The 19095-nt window shown below is 41.0% G+C and overlaps 2 protein-coding genes across 2 annotated transcripts in view; one reads left to right on the top strand and one right to left on the bottom strand.

The window, feature by feature from the left end:
* Positions 1-1945: 1945 nt before the first annotated feature.
* On the top strand, positions 1946-15064 carry HSF2 (heat shock transcription factor 2). Its single transcript, XM_009325652.1, has 13 exons — positions 1946-2021; positions 2738-2846; positions 3072-3199; positions 4017-4141; positions 6465-6540; positions 7751-7812; positions 7926-8010; positions 8891-9060; positions 10359-10628; positions 11209-11314; positions 12973-13026; positions 13648-13732; positions 14113-15064. The coding sequence occupies exons 2-13, from the start codon at positions 2816-2818 to the stop codon at positions 14400-14402; spliced, it is 1482 nt and encodes a 493-aa protein (XP_009323927.1). The 5' UTR covers positions 1946-2021; positions 2738-2815; the 3' UTR covers positions 14403-15064.
* A 1035-nt stretch (positions 15065-16099) lies between these two features.
* SERINC1 (serine incorporator 1) overlaps positions 16100-19095 on the bottom strand; it is a 17381-nt gene continuing 14385 nt past the window's right edge. The window contains exon 10 of the mRNA XM_009325651.1: positions 16100-17792. Within this exon, the coding sequence (XP_009323926.1) occupies positions 17654-17792 (139 nt within the window). The 3' untranslated portion in view covers positions 16100-17653. The remainder of the gene's footprint in view (positions 17793-19095) is intronic.

Below are 19095 nucleotides of genomic sequence, written 5' to 3'. Positions count from 1 at the left end.
CGTGTCCACCTGCCGGAGCGGGGACACACCACACACACGCACACATCCCACACACACACACCCCCCCCCGGCCGTGTTGCAGGGACGAGTGTGCTGGGGAGCAGCGTGGAGGGGATGGATCACGGGCATCTCTCTGGAGTAGTCAGATGGGGTACCCATCAGTAGTGGGGGGGACACGAGTGTCGATCTGCCTCTGCTTATTTCAGTAACTGAAGTCCCTTTCCTGGGAGCCGCACGTTAAAAGTGTACAGTGGCCGTGTATGTATACATCTACTTCGATAGTTCTTAAAAAAAAACCAGAAAATCTGAGTCGGGTGTGCTTTCATCCTGAATCCTTTATATTCAAATGCAGGTTGTTGCAGTGAATAATGAAGAAGCGTTATCAGAGTGCAAAGTTTACAACTACCCTAAAATATTGGAAGGTGGGAAGTAACCGCCTTCTTACAATGTAATGAAGGTCTGGCAAGTTTGCTGCAGTAAGCATCGTTAACTCTTGAGATAAATGTTAAGCGCATGTTTTTAATAATAACAACTTAATTTTTCCAAAATAACTTAGATTTTAAAAAATCCGGTTCTCAAACTGTATCAACATCTTCAAGTGGCGTTGAGATGGCAGCTCTCAGCTGAATTTATTTTAAATGTTCGAGCAATGATGAAATGTCGTCTTAAACATTTTACTGATAATGAGTTACCAGTAACTTCAGCCAAAACTTCCTGAAGAAGGAAGCAGGTAGACTCGATAGATTACGGCAGGTTTTCCTTCTGATTTTTTTTTCTTTTTTCTGGAAGAGAAATGCTAAGGGCTATACAAACATTCAGATGTTGTCTTGCTTAAGAAGTGCCATTTTTGCCACCTTATGCTTTTAATGGAGACTTTCAAATTCATTGCTTACATTTATCTCAGGTAAGCACACCAAGGCTATTATTAGGTATCCTTGTATTATTTTCTTAATTAAAAATAAAGACTAACTGTTTGAGATTCCGCAAGGCTCTTTGTGGAAGGAAGATCCGCTAATCACAGTTGATGTTATTAGCACCCAGCAGTTCTTGTGTGGGGGAAGGTATTGGGATCACTTGGTACACAAGCAACGACATCTTCTAAAAATTCGTTATGTCAGTATTACGGGGTACAGAAAGTGTACCAAGTGTAACACGGGAGGAAGAGTACAGTTACTATAATATTTCACTTTCCTCCTATATAAATCCATATGCCTGCACTGTAAGGGTAGACACCGTCTGAAACCGAACAGCCAAATTTTGTCTCCCTGCATACTTACCTCAGTGGAGCCAGGGGTGTGTATTGTCCATGGAAGCATGTACAAGGAATACCAAATGAAGTACTTGGAAGATTGCTGTATGCTGCAGTCAGTAACACTAGGACTTGAAAACGGTGTTTAGCTCTGTAGTAATGCTTCCGTGAGTTCAAGTCAGGCCTTAACGTCTGTACAGCTTTGCTGTAAATGACTGCCAGGGCAACAAGAACTAGTAGATGTGTTTCCCAGATTTTTCTGTGCTAGGCCTGAAGAATGTCAAAGTGACAATAAAGTGAGGTGCCACATGAAAGCTGTCTGTTGGCGTCGCGGGCCACTGTGGTGCCGCTTGTTTGAGTACCTTCAGCTGGTGAGTTTCATTAATGCATTGGATAAAATGATCTGTTCCTGCCCTTTCCTTTGCTTCCCCTTTCCCTTCCACTGACTGATTCTCAGCAGGAGGTAGGTAGGCATTACTGGGAAGTTTTCATCCTCCTACCTTCCTCTCAGTCTTCAGCTCCTAACTCATCCAGTGGTGCGCCATTCATAAATCCTGTTTCTGACAATCCTTGCTGGTTTGTCAGAAACAAGCTCTTGGGCAAGGATCTTCACATGGTCTCACGGTTGGTTCTTCAAGCTTCTTGAGATCATAGAACTGCTGGCATTTGGGGGTAAGAAACACATGTGACTCGTTGAACTAAAGGGCTTCTAAGAAGATACAGTATCAGTGTTGACGTTTGTGGAAGATGATAGGCTTTTCATTACATACAGGTGAGAGTAGTGTGGATGTAAGGCAAAACCTAAATCATTTTGAAGTAGCTAATTCGGATTGTGCCAATTATTTGTCCTTTAGCTAATGGAGCACAGTCACTGAAGAACAAAGAGCTGAGCCTTCTATTTTAGTCAAAGCCTGTGGTTGAAATAAAAGATCAGTCCTCCCGCACAGTTGGCATCCCAGGAGGAGGGGGATATTGCCTTGGGTGGTTACCTTTTTGGTAATTCCAAAACCCAGTGGACACCCTCAGCTCTTTGACAGCTCCATCTGCTCTACAAGTCTTATCAAACTAATCATGCTTTTATACTGGAAAGCAGAAGGGACTCTCAGCTGGTTGTTGGTTTTTTTTTTCCCGTGCGCAGTCTCTTTGTTAGATTCCTTCCCAATACTTTGAAGCTGCGTGCAAAATCGATAGTGTTGTCCTGTAGTGAAACTGTGGTAATTGTTGGTAAACAATTCATTTCCTGAGGAAGCAACGAGTAACAATAGAGATGTTCCCCTTCAGATATGGATAGCGATGTAAATTGATAATACTCTGTTGCTTTGCAACCGCAGGGTTTGTACACTTTTTGTTGTGGAAAATTGTAGGCAAGCAGATCAGTTGCGTACTGTATGCACAAAGGAAACATTCCTATCTGGTGATTAATTCTAAAAGCCCAGCGTGTTTTCTGCAACGGTCTTTAAGTAGCTTAATGTGTGTCTCTCATTTTAGAATGGCCAGAGTTTCTTGGTGTTGGATGAACAGAGATTCGCAAAAGAGATTCTGCCCAAGTACTTCAAGCACAACAACATGGCAAGCTTTGTCAGACAGTTAAACATGTGTAAGTTCTTGGGTTTTTGCTTTCTAGCCTAGTTCTAGATCCTGTACATGTTTAGTTATAGACAGTTTCCTTTGAGCAGTGGCCCTGTGTTCTCTGCAACTAGGATACTGTCTCATCCTCAAAACTGGTATCAGGATAGTTGGAACAGCATAGTTTGAATTTCTTAATGTGGGTTTTGAGAGGGTTTTTGGTTTTTTTTCCTTTTTCTGTTTCTTTTTTTTAAAGATGGCTTCCGTAAAGTTGTCCATGTTGACTCTGGGATTGTCAAGCTGGAGCGAGATGGTCCAGTAGAGTTTCAGCACCCGTATTTTAAGCAGGGCCGGGAGGACTTGTTGGAACACATTAAAAGGAAGGTTAGTGAAAACTCAGTATTGTGGAAAATCTGTACTAGTAAGTATGAATGAATAGTAAAGTTCATGTCAAGTTTGATTTCAGGATTGTGAGTGCAAATAAGTTTGGAGTTTGAGGAAGCAAACTGCGCTACTCATATATATCTTGACTTGTTTGAAGATATTTTGGGGGATTTGACTAGGTTCCTTTATCTAACCTGTTTTGCTGTCATTATAGTAAGTTTCACAGGTGGCAAAAATGAGTGAGTTATGCAAATATGACATTTTGCAAATGGGTATTAGAAGAAGTTCAGACATGCTTTGACTTTACTGTCAGTAATATAACAATCTGCTTGTTTATGTAGCTTGTTTCAGAACAAAGCTACTGTAAGCATTAAGCTTTCCACCAAAGAGAACAGGGAGCAAACCTATAAACACGTTTGTTATGCTGCTAAATGTGATTCTGAAATGTGCTCTGCTGTTATTGTGAGTCAGGTGAATATAGATATCGAATAGAAATATGGCAAGTTAAACTGCGGTGGGAGGGATGTACTTATTAACATTGGGTTATTGTGAAGCAGTTATGATGAAGTAGAGCACTTAGGAGAATGCCTGAAGAATCCGAACGTACACAAATGTAACAACTAAAGCTAATGTGGTGAGAGCTGTAAGAGGACATTTCTCTGTGTTTCTGGGGTTTTTTTATTTGATGCTTGGTTTATTATTAACTTAAATGCATAGTTTATCAGCACTAGAAGAAAATATACTTAATCACCAAAAGAAAATAATAGTTAACAATGAGTAAAGGAAAGTGTTGTTTCTGGATTCCAATCTTTTAAAGGTTTCTTCTTCGAGACCTGAAGAAAACAAGATACGTCAGGAAGATCTCTCCAAAATAATAAGTAGTGCTCAAAAGGTGCAAATTAAACAAGAGACTATTGAATCTCGATTGTCTGCTTTGAAGAGGTGAGTTGCTCTATCAGCAACTGATCCCTAAAATTGAGTAATTCTGATAATAGATATCGTACAAAGACCTAATTTTAGGTGTCTCTTGATTTCTTATTGCCTAACTTTAAATATTGCTTCAGGAAAATAAATTTCAATAAAAGAATTGCATTAAAAATTGAATATTCTGATATGGCTAAAAGTAATAGGCAATGTTGGTGTTTTGAAGAACTGTCTAGTAGTGGGCAATTAAATAACACCTTTAATAATAGTTCCATAATGCTGCTGAGGCTGAATATTCATCTTGGCTCTTAGCATAAAGTATGCTGTTCTACGTCTTCAAGTTTGAAGTAGTTACTGTGTTTAGTTTGAGGCGGAGTTTGGTTTGTGCAAATTGCTTATAATACTTTCTTACTACAGTTAATGTCTTTGCTCATTGCTTTTTATTTTCCTGTTGTCTTCATTCCTCCACTGCTAAAAACTGCAGAAGAGTTAATGCCTATGAAAATCTCTTTAGAAATCTAATTAGGAAATTCATTAGTTATCTCAGCGACAGAGGTACAGAATCTAAAATCCAAATGTAAATAGAGTATTTTTAGAATTGCATTATTACCTATTTAGTAATTACAATTTATTCTCAACAATGAGAGAGATGTGTGTCACAAATTACTTAATCCTTTAGAGTATGTAGATACAGACAGAATATATGAGCATAAGCTCATGCATTGTAAATCGCAGCACCTCAACAGTAACTCGATCTCAGGACTCCTTAACTTATGTTAACTTGAGAACATAAATGATTGTGTACCTCGGTGGCAGAGGTCACTGATTAGTTCAAGTTTTAAGAAGTAAATGCTATCATTTCTAGTCTTCAGTTCTAACTACTTGACTGGTAGAATATTCGGAGGCAAAATTATTTTGTCTAGGAAGAGTGTGTATTAGAATCTGGCCAGTCTAGAATAAAAATGTTCATATTCACCCTTTTCAAATTGTAGACGAATTTGGGTTGGAAGGAACCTCGTAAGGCTGTCAGGTCCAAACCCCTGCCCAGAGCAGGGCTGACTTTGGCTGAAATGACATCCAGTTGCTAACGACCTGACAGTTTGTAGAGATGAGAAGATAGAATGGTTGGTCTTTGCCATCTCCATATTGTGGTACCATGAGTTTAAAATGATTGAGGTAGAAACTGGAGCTAGACCAGAAGACCTAGTCCTACAAAACATGTTAATAGAGCTGGTGAGAAATTGAGAAAGTTCAGAATCCCTGACCTCAATTGTTAAATTCGTGATGGAACTGTACTTCTAAATTTATGTTGGACATAGAGCAGTTTGAGGAGTGAGTAACAAGCTTCATCACACTGCATATAAACAGCTGTTTCTGAAAACTTAGCTTAAGGTTTCCTAAAAACCCAAACACCAGTGGAGAGATTTTCCCCCTTTTTTGGCATACATCTGTGTTGAAAATTAAACTGCAAAAGAGAGGAGGGTGGTATGTTGTCTTTCCTTATTCATTGAAGCTTTTGGTGTTCATTATCTACCTCTTAATATGCTTTATGCTGTTGGAAACAATGAGGCTCATGGATACGATAGTGAGGGCCACTTTACCGCAGTTTTTATACTCTCAGTAACTGGACTCCTGTGAGTACTGGAACAACCGAAGTTTGTAAAATGGCAGTGTTTCATGAAAACTATTTATTTTTTAGCACCTAACATGTCCCTTTACTGGAGCTAATAGAGGCAACTGTTAGGATGACCTACAGCTGCATGTGTGACTGGAGAGCTTATTCTGTAAAGATGCTTTCAAGGTGGATGTACTGTTGCTGACAGGTGGCTTGCATTTAGCTAGAGGTGTGTGAGGGAGGACAAACAGGCTTGGTATAGATGAAGAACTCTTGGTTTTTAGTGGTGAGAGGAAACTGCATTCTTATGCTGTTTGATCCTTTGCTGCTGCCAGAAACCAGTTGTATGCTTGATTTTTTTTTTTTTTAAATTCCTTAGGATTTACTTACTAGGAGGAAGAGGAGAAGGTAACTTTGTAATGGGAAAGGAAACAAAATACTTAATTTTTAAATGCTGAATGTATGTGTAATAAGTATTGCCAAATTTGGGATTTTATTTTTTTAAGGGGGATGGAAATTCTCTGCAGGCTATTTGTTGTGTTTGGGTCTCTATTTTGTAATTATTTGCCAAGGCTGCTGACTGTGTGACTTTTTTTTTTCCGCCCCACAATCTAAACACATTTCAAAGAGCTTTAGTGAAGCCAACTAATATTTAACAAAAATGATTAATGTAAATATTTTAAAACTTAGTTTTAGTTTGACTTTTAAATCATCCTTTTCAAATAGGGAGAATGAATCCCTTTGGAGGGAAGTGGCAGAACTGAGAGCAAAACACTTGCAACAACAGCAAGTTATTCGGAAGGTAAGGCTTCGTTCAAGTGTCCTACGTGAACGAGTGAGTAAGTGCTTCTGACCTAGGACTACTGTGCCACGTGTTACCTTACTTTGCCCTCACTCTTTTTTTTGTAGTGTGTGAAATGTCTTTTTAATAGAAAAAACAAAAGGGTGGTGTATGGTGAGCAAATCTTTGTGAAACAAACATTCAGTGTATTTCATCACATAAGCAGAAGATAAGGCTAAACTCTTCTAAACGTTTTCAAAGAAAGAGGTTCAAGAACATCATACATCATTCATTAAGGTACCCTTAAAATGGTCCATCCATTTTTTATTATTTCAGGAACTGGATGACTAATATTCTGTGTTGGACGATCTCAGGAAAAACTCTTTCTCACTGAAAGAATTACAACAAAGTTGTTTTGGAAGTTCACTACTGTCCCACTTAACTTCAGAAATATACAGTCAGTGGCTCAGTTATCGGGAGAATAGATTATTGAGTGGAACCCACTGATAATATGTTAGCTTAGCTTAGTTTAACAGTTAGATTTATGATGTTTAACAGTTAGATTTATGATCTGCCAAAACTGATGTAAACGCAAAGACTTGACAGATTTTTTTTTTATTTTTTACGTATCAGAAATAGCAACACTGAAAGCAGCCTTGTAGCAGAGAGTCTTACTGATTTTTTTTTTTTTCAGTTTGTTCAAGCCAGATACATACATTTAATGCTTAAATTTAAAACTTAAGGGAAGAAAGTCTTAACATTTCAAAAGGAAAGGCAGCTGATGAATACTGTTAAGTGTACATGTAATTTTTTCTGAATCTGTCAAAAATGCCTTTCACCAGAACCAGTATTGACAGACCCAGGTTATGTATACAGTCAACATCCCTATGTGCCTTCTGTCATTGCTTATTAGAGTTTTCTAATAGTTTGAGTTACTGGATGTTTTTCTGTGTATTGTATGGTGTAGTGTAGAAGTCTAGTCTTACCGCCTGCTATGTGAAAAGCCTTTCTCAGACAACTGAATAACTCTCTTCTTTTTAGATATTGCCAGCAGTGTTTTCTATTCTACCACAATTTTTAAATTTTCTGAACAATTCTATATGAGAGTTACTACACAAAATAAGCGATCTGCTGTTTATGTATTGGAGTCTTCTGCTATAAGGTATCTTGGTACTCCGAGAGAAACAATTACAGAGTAGAGCGACTAACAATAGTGTTCTTTTCCTTATAGATTGTACAATTTATTGTTACCTTGGTGCAGAATAACCAACTAGTGAGCCTAAAACGCAAGAGGTAAATATGGTCTTGAAAACTTGCTGTCCAGTCAATATACTGACATGTTTTGTTGACTAAAACCAAAGAATTAGTTTTGAGATTGCTCTCTTCCTTTACTCTTTCTGATGTAGGCCTCTACTTCTGAACACTAACGGACCTACAAAGTCGAACGTATTTCAACAAATTGTGAAAGAACCAGCTGACAGTAACCACCATGTAAGTTTTCTTTTATGCGTACTCTTTGTTATGATGAAGGAAGGAGTGGAGGGGGGCAGACAGATCAAGTAGCTTGTCTTACGGGGAATAAAACATAGCTGCGTACTGAGAGCTGTCAACTTTTAGAAGTGATACGCCATGTTGTGTTTCCTTCAGAAGCCAAGTGTGTTGATAATCACCATTCACTTTTCAGTATAAGCATGTATAAGCCAGTTACCTGTGTAGTAAATACAGCTTGATGTGATCCTACTGAAAGCAGTTTGCTTTTAATAATAGTGCTGTTAGAAGTAGCATATGTATGTTGTGGTGTTATCTCTGGGAGTTAGGTGCCCCTAGCCCCACACAGGGACAAGGATCTAGCGCGTTGCTCTGCAAGGCAGCATCCAACCCAGCAAAATAACGTCAAGTTCCTGTGCCATTTGAATGTGTCGCGCCACTGAAAGTTATTTTCTGCTGTCCAAATAATGGTTGGTGGGGAAATCATTAGAATGAGGGCTGCAGCACGGTACTAGAATTAATAGCTTTATAACAAAGTACTATTTAAACAGCAGTCACTGTTTTTAATATTCTTAGTTCTTGTGTAGTCCTGTTGTTGCAGCTTTTTTGTTGTTTTTGCTGACAGTGCTAGTATATTTTTATTTCTATGCCTGTAGTATCTGCCAAACATTTTTTTCTGTAGCTGCTATTCTCCAGCTTGTTCATTTATTTGTATGTTTTTTCTATTAAATGTAGGTCTATACAAACAGCTTGTAATCTCTGAGGTGTTGGAAAGCTCTTACACCTCTTCAGAACTGAAGCATTGTAAGATACAATGATAACTGTCAGAATGCTGAAGCTCATTGTCCTTCTGTCCCCTGACTCTCTTTAAAATAATTCTCAGGTACCTCTCAACAGAAATGAGGGCTTAAAACAAAGGGAACAGATTTCAGATGACATCATTATTTATGATGTCACTGAGGATGTGGGTGATGAAGAAAATGCCATGGGTGATGAAGAAAATCTTCCCATTACACCAGAAACCAATGAAGATATCACTTCAGATTCTTCCAAGTAAGAAGTCTCCAGAAGTCTATATAGATGATTGGCTTTTGGTGTTTTATAATATGCAATAATTCAGATGTCTTAGATAATTTTTTTAATTAAGTGGTCAGAAGTATTCAGTACTCCTGCACGTATAGAAGCTTCATCTGTGAATTCACACTAGGTTCTGATTTACTGACCTCTGGACTTGTTCCAAATTGGCTGTTGGAGTTTTAGTATGCCGAAGATAGAAACTAGTGGGAAGCAATCTGTATTATTGCACTCTTGTTAAACACACTACTTGTCCAAAGACAGAGTAAGTGATGTCTTCTTACTTTTGGTTACGAATACAGACAGGGGTGACTTCCCTTGTTTTTACAGATTTTTATGGAGAGTAATTTGCATGTGCTGTTTGTCAAGTGTTGCTGTGGTCTTTGAACTTTATTAAGCCATTTAATTTCAGGTTTTTTGTTCAGTCCCAAGAGTTTTGTGACTATGTTCCTTCCTGTCTGTACTTAGCACTATAGAAGCAGTTCATCTTTCAGCTATGAGCCGTTGAAGCTTGGTCCAGGGATTGAGATGCAGCTTTCTTCCTGAGTTGCATTGTATCGATAGGGTCTGTATTATGCCTCAAGGAACGAAACTTAGGTACCTGTGTCTTACACTTGAGCTAGTACCATTGTTCTTGTTCAGCTGATGTCTGGGAATACGTTCTCTGATAGAAAAGCTTCATGACGGTAAGGCTGTGATAGAGAGGCAGCACAACTAACAGCTACTTAAGCGTTAAGAAGACTAGAATATGGATGAAAGCAAATGATTTGAGACTCTTTCTTGGTTTTTAGGTTGCCTTCGTGGTATACATAACAAGGTTAATTAACTGCAACACTGTCGACTGAGATCCTTTATGTTGTGGATGCTCCAGAGTTGATTCTGTTCAACAGGAAAGATGCAAAATATATATTGTCTGTCTAGTTCGATGGCCTCAGATGCTTTGGTCCACTTCGTACATACTTTACATTTATATGCGAGCTTACAGTTGTTCTAATGCAAAAAAAATCAGTGTTCCTCTATCTTTTTAGTAGTTGTTACTGTGGTCTAGCACAACAGTGTCTGCTAGCTGAGCTGCATTAACTGCATTGAGCACTCCAGCACCGTATCAATGGAAAATAGATATTTAGAGTATCTTGCTGTGTTTCGTATTAAAAAGCAGTAGGAAAGCTTGTTTCCTTATAGTAGCTTGACTAAAATGAGAAGTAACTAAACCTGTGGAATAGCACGAATTTAAATGAGTGTATGAAATGCTCTAATTCATTTGTCTTGTATTACAGCTGTAGTCATTCTCCCGATATTGTAATTGTGGAAGACGATAACGAAGAAGAATACGCCCCTGTAATTCAAGGGGATAAAAGCACAGAATCGGTTGCTGTCCCAGCTAATGATCCCCTCAGCCCAGTCAGTGACAGTACAAGCCCACTCATGTCAAGTGCTGTACAGCTGAATAACCAGTCAACTTTAACTGCAGAAGATCCGGTCTCAATGATGGATTCCATACTCAATGAGAATGGAGTAATTTCACAGAATATAAATCTTCTTGGAAAGTGAGTAGCCTGGTCTTTTGTTTTTTCAAGTATTAGAACTGGTTGTTTGACGGAAGTAAAAAGAACTGAAGAGTAGTTTCTGTTGAGAACTTTAAATCTATAGGTCACCTGTATTCTAACCAGTTTCTAAAGTTCCTTCTATTTTAAGTGTTTTAAGATGGGACCTCTGATGTTTATCGTGGAGCGAGTGAGTCGGGGTGCATGATCTGACAGTGTAATGTTGTGGATATCGTTGTTTAAACTGTCAGGACTGATCTGCGTAGCTCTTGCAGGCGGATGGGACTCATTCAGGCTACCTGGATGCAAGAATCACATCTCTGCTCATGTCATGTCATGTCATGGTGTTATGCTGATGTGACACCTGTTTTGGAGCACCTGTCTGCTTTACTTGGGTTCTTCTCTAAGGACGCTAAAAGTTTTCTTTTTTTTTTCCAGGGGTTGTTTCTAATGAAAGACTTCAGTTCATTCTAGTTCTGGTGAAGATTCTTAGATGCATGTAGTACATCTGTGTAAAGCTTAATTGTGGATTTCTCTTCCTTTTGTTAAGGGATACAGCAATAAAATACTGTTTGTCTTCTAGAGTTGAACTTCTGGATTATCTTGACAGTATCGACTGCAGTTTAGAGGACTTCCAAGCTATGTTATCAGGACGACAGTTCAGCATAGATCCAGATCTCCTGGTCGATGTAATTTTCACTATCTATTTTAAGTATTTTGGTAATACACTACGGAAAATATTTGTGTGGGTTGTTACTGTTTGAAATGGAGACAAAACACAACAGTTTGGGGGGGGGGTTGCCTTTCTTCCCTTTAAAAAAGGGAAGTTGTAAATATTTGTGAGTATGTGCTTCTGGGGCACTGGTATAATTCTCAGTGCTACACCACTGCTCGAGTGAATGCTTAAGTTTTTGATTGAAGAATGGCTTTCTTAACGAAACAATGCTTGTATTTGTTCCTACGTGAACTCAGACACCAATTAGATTAATACTCTTGCTTTGAAATAGCCCAGCACATCATCTGTGGTCTTCTCAATGAACTGGGGTTAAAAAGGCTCTCGGCATTTATTTTACAAGTTTCTCTGCCATTTCAGGTTATTTCTTAGGAGCATGTATCTGTTCTCAATTTGTCTTCAGATTTATGTCGAGTAGAATGGTCTAGGTTGGAAGGGACCTGGGCGTGTCATCTAGTCCAGCCCCCTTGCTCAAAGCAGGACCAGACTGAAAGTTGGATCATGTTGCTCAAGACCTTGTTGACTCAAATTCTGAGATCTCCAAAGATGGGAGATTCCACAGCCTCTGGGCTGCCTGTTCCAGTGCTTGACTCTTCTTTGTGAAGAATTTCCTTATGTCAGTCACAATTTTCCCTGCTGCAGCTTGTAGCTCTTGTCCTTTGCCCGCCTCTGTGGAGTTTGTCTTCTCCATAACACCTCTTTAGAAGCAGTGGAAGAGTGCAGTTATCCTCCTCCCTTGTCTGCCCTCTCCAGACAGGGTGAGCCAAGTTCCCTCAGCCTCTGGTATGTCATAAGCCCCCAAACATCTGTGGCCCTCCGGACGCCCTCTAGTTTGAAAAGTCTTGTACTGGGAGGCCTAAAACTGGACACTCTTCCACAAGTGGCCTCAGGTGCTGTGCAGAGAGGAATAATTGCTTCCGGTGACCTCTGGGCTATGCTTTGCCTGTAGCAGAGCATGCTCCCCTGTAGCAAGGCCATCCTGCTGGCTCACGGTAGGGTGTTGTCTACCACGCCTCCCAGGTCCCCTCTCTGAGGGGACTCATACTTACTAGTACAGATTTCCCACAATGCTGAGTTTTCACTAACTGCTCCCTGCCCGTTTGTTCCCTAACCCGGGCCAGTGCACGAGGTTATTGCGTCCTGGATGCGTTTGGCTGTTGAGCCTGACAGAGTGCCTGTTGGCCCCGCTGCCGCTTTGCTGAGATCCCTCGTAACAGCCGCTCTGCTCTCCCACGTATTGGTGACTCCTTCCAGTTTGGTGTCACTTGCAGACCTGATCAGGGTGTGTTCTTCCTTACTGTACACAGAATTCTCCACGCAGCAACACAAGAAGGAATCAGTATTTTACAACTGCAGCAAGCCGTGTTAGTCTAAGTTAGACGTAATATAGTTGTTTCCTTTGTGGCTGAGGTTCATGGAATTCCAAACCGTTATGCTCCAAAGCCAGGTTTTCTTTGCAAAAGTTGGTAACTACCTGTAAATAAACGCTAATCCTGATAGAGGGTGAAAACATGAAGTATAGGGAATAGTCTCACACATGCAGACGTGATGTTCTTGTATTCTTACTAGCAACATCGAGATAACCTAAAACTTGATGTGTTTTGTCTTATTCAGCTTTTTACAAGCTCCGTGCAGATGAATCCCACAGATCATATCACTAATACCAAAGTAAGTCTTAAATCCATTGCTCAATGTACACAGTAGTGAGAGATGCAAACTTTTATTCATCCTTTACTGTTTTCTTTACTGGTATAATAGCACTTTTTTCATGCTTTGGCTTTGAAGAATTCCATGAGAATAGGAAGGCTGCAGCCGAATTCATCCTGTTTGTTAGGTTTTATACGGAAAAGGGAAGAGCACGCTAATTAATAATGTCCTTTAAAATTCGTATTACCTTGAGGCCCATACCTGTACATTGTACCGGTCTCCTGACTTTTGTATCCTCTAAGATTTTAGTACTTGCAGACGTGGTACACGCTTTGTCAGAATGGTTTCATCTGTATCGTCTGGTGGGAAAAGCAGCACAGTAAGAAGCGGTAGAGCAAAGATCTACCTCTTTGAATTTGTCCTCTTCGTTTACGAGCATTAGTTTTGGTTCTTGCTTGAGTAAGCCTGTGTTTCCATTTCACGTTTTCTCAGCCAAGGTCTGTTAGCATGGGTAACCGATAGCACTGCATCCCTTCGCAGATAAAAATTAGATTATTTTTTTTTAATAGTTGGTCAGCTGTGTTCTAGCGGCATTGGAAAAGACTTTAAGTGTGTGTTTTAAGACTTTGCTTTCGTTTCCAGACGGAGACAAAGGGAATAGAAACTACCAAGAACAACGCTGGTCCAGCGGCTGCACAGGAAACACAAGTTTCTAAGCCCAAATCAGGTTAGTTGTAGTGTTTTGGTGAAACAGTTTAACAGTTCAGCAAGCATCGTTCTAAAAACCGTCTCAGTTACTTGCTCTTTGTCTGGTTTTGTGTCATGCTGGTAAGCCAATAACCAAAGCAAAATACTTGCTATATTTGCTTTTTAGGTTTTTGGCACTGCACCAGGTGCAGAGGAACTGATGTTTTCGCAGGAGAATCTGAACAAATGATGTTACGCGTGAATGTAACAATTGTTTAATCACGCATTTAAAACAAACACCTCTAATGTTTTTTATTGATTATTCTGCAAATAAATTCTGTGGGTTGGGTTTTGCTTTTTCCTTCTGCACATAGAAAGGCATGTGAACCGATAACGTTTTGGGAATTTTTTTCCCCTTAGATAAGCAGCTCATACAGTACACTGCGTTTCCACTCCTTGCATTCCTCGATGGGAACCCCGGCTCCGCCATTGAGAGCGGGAGCTCCGCAGCCGAAACTCCTTCCTCTGTTGACAAACCCCTGGAAGTGGACGAGTTCCTGGAGAGCAGCCTGGATCCCGAGCCCACCCAGAGCAAACTGGTGCGGCTGGAGCCGCTGACGGAGGCAGAGGCGAGCGAAGCCACGCTCTTCTATCTATGTGAACTTGCCCCGGCACCCATGGACACGGACATGCCGTTCTTGGATAACTAATGGAACGGGGACTCTGTATATAGTCATGAAGATGAACTATTTATTTAGAATATTGTTTGGTATATGAGTTTTTTGTAAATCACCGTTTTATGTAACCAGGTAACGTGGAATCTAAAATACCTTTCCTGTGTTACTTCCTACAAGCGATTGTTTAACGATGTGGTTAGACAAGCTGTTAGACACAGTTGGTGGTACCAAGTCAGACTGTTACTGTACTGCTGTCACATACTTGGTATCATAATACATATTGCTAAATATCCCAGGTAACTGAACACTTGTTAATAGTAAGCTTTGATTTATGATTTCTTATACTTCTGGTCTTACATATGATGACGTAACTAGTAGTGTGTGGTTAGGGAGCACTGACTTTCTGTATCTTGGGTTTTTTCTATTTTTTACAACACTTTGTTTTAACAAACACGAGGCTGTTCTGGGGTGGAGGGGACCAGGACCTGATGTAGGCTTTTTTTTTCCCTGCTTGAACTGGGAACAAAGTGCCTGTACCTTGCTAAATCTTGGTTCTGCCTTACTTTCACTTCAGCGGAAGTGCTCACACATAGCACAAACTGGGGAAAAGTTCTTTACAGCCGCCAGGCCCCTTGACTGCATGAGTACTTTTAACTTGGACCATCTACTCTGACAAAATAAATGTTGCTTAAGTGTGACGCTTGTTGAGACTTGTCTCTTGCTCCGTGTGCCAACTGGCTGTGGATTTAACAGCCTCTGTTTTTCATGCCCGAGTAGCAGTGCAACGAGGTCTGCTTCTACGCAGGTTTGTAGGAAAACAGTTTCGTTATCATCTCCCAGGTTTGTTTATAAGCCTCCAAAACAAGCAGCTAATGCGTCAAACTGGGTTTTCCTTCAGCACTTCGCAAAAGCGTTTTTTCTCCAAGCTGTGGCAGAGCCCTGTAGCTTTCCTTCCAGTGGAAGAGCACTACCCCTACTCAACAGCTGTGTTCCCATTGTTGCCTTTACCAAAGTCAACTTACTGTAGTTTTACTACACAGCTGAATGCCAGGGGGGTTACCACAACACTGGGCGACAGTGCCATTGACACACTTCACTTAACTAAATCATCTCACCCCGAGCTCCTGATTTAATATGAATGGTAAGTTAAACTGTAACTGAAGATAAAAGTTTTCTTCCCTCTCTGCCCCCAAAGCCGTGGGTAGGGAGCTTTGAGAAGCTTCCTCCAGGGAAGGGAGGAACTGGATTTTAGTAACTTCATACATGCAACAGGAAAAACACCTGGCACTTTTTTCCTTATTTTTTTTTAAAAGGAGGAGTCCAGCCACTTGTACAAGGAGCTGAATCCATAGAGGCAGCTGTCTGTCCATCATCCCAAGCCAGTGACTAGTTGTTATTTGTTACAGGACCCTGGAGCTGCTGCATTAAAACAGCCATTCAGGTGTTTCACCCGAACTCAACAAGCACAGGTGCGATACAATGCAGCAGCAGCAGCTGGTGAAGCACGCTTGTGTTTCCAGAGATGGATGCGAAGGGCGCAGAGGAGAACTGCCAGAAGACTCCACGGGGTGGGGAGTTACACGTGATCTCCCAAAGAGCCCGGAACTAACTGCCGTGCGGGCGTGCTTTGCGGCACTGTCAGCTGTTACTTCTCAGATGACAAGTGCTATAAAACATCCCAGGAACAGAGGATGAGAATACAATATAAAACCCGACACTATCCACGTCTGGCGGTAGTATGAGACATCAAAAGTCACTGGACGTCTTCATCCAAATTTATTTATTAATAAGGTAACAACATATTCCAAATTATTACAAGCCTGTACTAATCCTTCCATTACCATCTCAAGTTTGACTGACATGTCAGACTTCTGCCGTAAATGTCAGTGTTTAGGTGCAGAATTAAAATAAAAGCTTGGAGAATAATTAGCAACAGGAAGTAATGGCATAAACACCACGGTAACAGATCAATCAGCATGACATCTGCCGAAGGCTCTAGGGGCACTCCCAGTCAGGCTGCTCTAGTCTCAAGTTGTAGCAAGGAACAGAGGGAGAGAAATAACACAGCTTACATACTTCAATTACAAAGCAGCGAGCACAAAAGCATTTAAGATTTCGTAACTGCACAGGAACTATACAGTATTTTAATCAAACAGATTAATGTCTTACCTCATGCCTAGATTTAGACTTTGCAGGCTCGAGTCCATCTCTGGCAATGGACAACGAGCAAAGTACCTAAAACATTAAAAGATTTCAAAATTTAGAGCCCCAAATAGATTTAAGAAGCACTTTTGTCGAAGCCTCAGTTGATGCAAGCCTCCTCCAGTTACTGTAATTTCAGTGCTCCTTTTCCTCCGCTTCTTTTTTAACCACAATACTCAAAAAATGCCTCTAAAGGGCTTACACAGTTTTCACCGCTCGGCTCCTTGCAAACTCTGTGATTGTAGCTTAGCCAAGAAAGAAAGTGGCACACAAAACAGCAATAAATTACAGCACAGCTATCCCATTTAAACTACTTTAAAAAAAATAATAATACATAGATGCGCATTGTAAACAGGTGCCTTAAAAACATGCTTCTGAGCGTCCGATACCAGGATGTTTTTCCCCAGGGTGTCCGTCCCCCTGTCTGCAACGGGACACATCGGACCCAACGGCACCGAGGAGGGAGGACACCAGCTCCCCTGCAGCTTCAGGTGCAAGTTCTCCCCATTTAACATCTGTGCTAAAGGTATTGCTGCCCTCAGAACGGGAAGAGGTCAGGCTGCTAGCGCCAAAATGCTGCAAGACGTCCAGTAAGCTCCAACATGCACAATTTTGAGTCTAACAAATGCTCACTCAAGACCGACTTTGGAATCAAGGCAACAGGGATCATCAAAGGCAGCCCCCTTCTTTGCTCGCAAAGCCTGACCTAATACTGGTTTGTTACCCTAATTAACGCTTGCACCTTTTTTCCTACAACTATTTAATGCAACTGAGAGGGGAAAAAAAACTACCTCCAAAAGGTCTTGATCTTGCATCTAATGCTCCCGAAGCACTCAATCTAGGAGTAATCCTATGAAAACTGTCATTATAGCAATTGCCACTGAGCTCAGCTAGAAAAAGTCATTTAGTGAAATGACAAAAGACATGATTGAAGGTAATCATGCAGAATAAAGCAGGGTATACTACACGGAGAGCACGCGCACACACGTGCACACGCATTCACAACTGCACTATTATCTGGAATACTGTTTGCTTCGAAGACACGGTGAAACTAGCACAATCGCCCTAGAGAGCAGCACAGCTTAGTCGAAGTCACGGTTTGTAAGAACCAGCGGAGCAACCAGAGTCCACACGTACAGCACGATGCCAATCCAGCTGGAAGATATCTTCACCCAGACAGACGGCCATTTGCTGGTCATCATCTCGTAAGAAGAATCCGGACTGTGAGAGAAGGAGAAAAAAGATAGTTTGCAATTTTTGTTTCAGAATGACATACTAGTGTAGTAAGCCACTCTCCAACACTGTTTTCACAGTAGATCATTTTCACTTCAGCTCCACACCTCAAAGGACATCTCTGCCCTTCCTCCAGGCAGCTCACACCAATCCGTACAAGAACACCATTTGTAAGCTGGTGTCACAGGAAAGGGGGGAAAGCAACAGCAGCCCAAAAAATATGTAGTAAGAGAAGCTGCCAAGAAGCAGAAATAATTGTGAGGAATCTCTAAGCAAATCTGTGGAAAGGCAGGAAATGGATAGCATTTATAGATACAAACAATGCATTTTACCTGGCCGAAAGACAACACCTAGAAGAATTAATAATCTTGATGTCATATTGACCCAAGCAGGGCCAGAAATCAAATCCACAGCAGAACTATCTATCAAGAGTTACTTTTGAAGGAAACACCTTTTAGTGTTGCTATTTTGATACAAATTGTCCCCCAGCAAATTATTAGAGACCACAATTTATATTTTTTAATTCTGAAGAACATCTGCTCAAGCTGCTAAACATAGTAACAATTCACACACAGGAGGACTATTTTATCATGAGGTTTTTTTCAGGGAGCAGACCACCTCATTTTCTTCCACCAGACCCCATCACAGAATGGCTAAGAGGTTGGAAGGGACCTCTGGAGGTCATCTGGCCCAACCCCCCTACTCAAGCAGGGACACCTACAGCCAGCTAGCCAGGACTATGCCCAGACGGCTTTTGAACATCTCCAAGGATGGAGATGCCACAACCTCCCTGGGCAACCTGCGCAGTGCTCAGTCACCCTTTCAATAAAAAGGTGTTTCCTGATGTTCAGAGGGAACCTCCTGTGTTTCAGTTTGTGCCGATTGGCTCTAGTCCTGTCACTGGGCACCACTGAAAAGAGCCTGGCTCCGTCCTCTTTGCACCCTCCCTTCAGGTATTTATTTATATACATTGATGAGATCCCCCCTGAGCCTTCTCTTCTCCAGGCTGACCAGTCCCCGCTCTCTCAGCCTCTCCTCATACGACAGGTGCTCCAGCCCCTTCTTCATCTTTGTGGCCCTTCGCTGGATTCCGTCCAGTATGTCCATGTCTCTCTCGTACTGGGGAGCCCAGGACCGGACCCAGCACTCCAGGTGTGGTCACCAGTGCTGAGTAGAGGGGAAGGATCATCTCTCCTTCGACCTGCTGATATAACATGTCCTATCTCCTTTTCCCAGCTCTCTGTACCAGACATGGGCCTCTTTTTTACTTATTTTTAGTTGTTATAGAATT

The sequence above is a fragment of the Pygoscelis adeliae genome, unplaced genomic scaffold (genome assembly GCF_000699105.1).
Source record: "Pygoscelis adeliae isolate BGI_AS28 unplaced genomic scaffold, ASM69910v1 Scaffold54, whole genome shotgun sequence".
Taxonomy (NCBI): domain Eukaryota; kingdom Metazoa; phylum Chordata; class Aves; order Sphenisciformes; family Spheniscidae; genus Pygoscelis; species Pygoscelis adeliae.
This window is presented reverse-complemented; position numbering and strand designations above follow the sequence as displayed.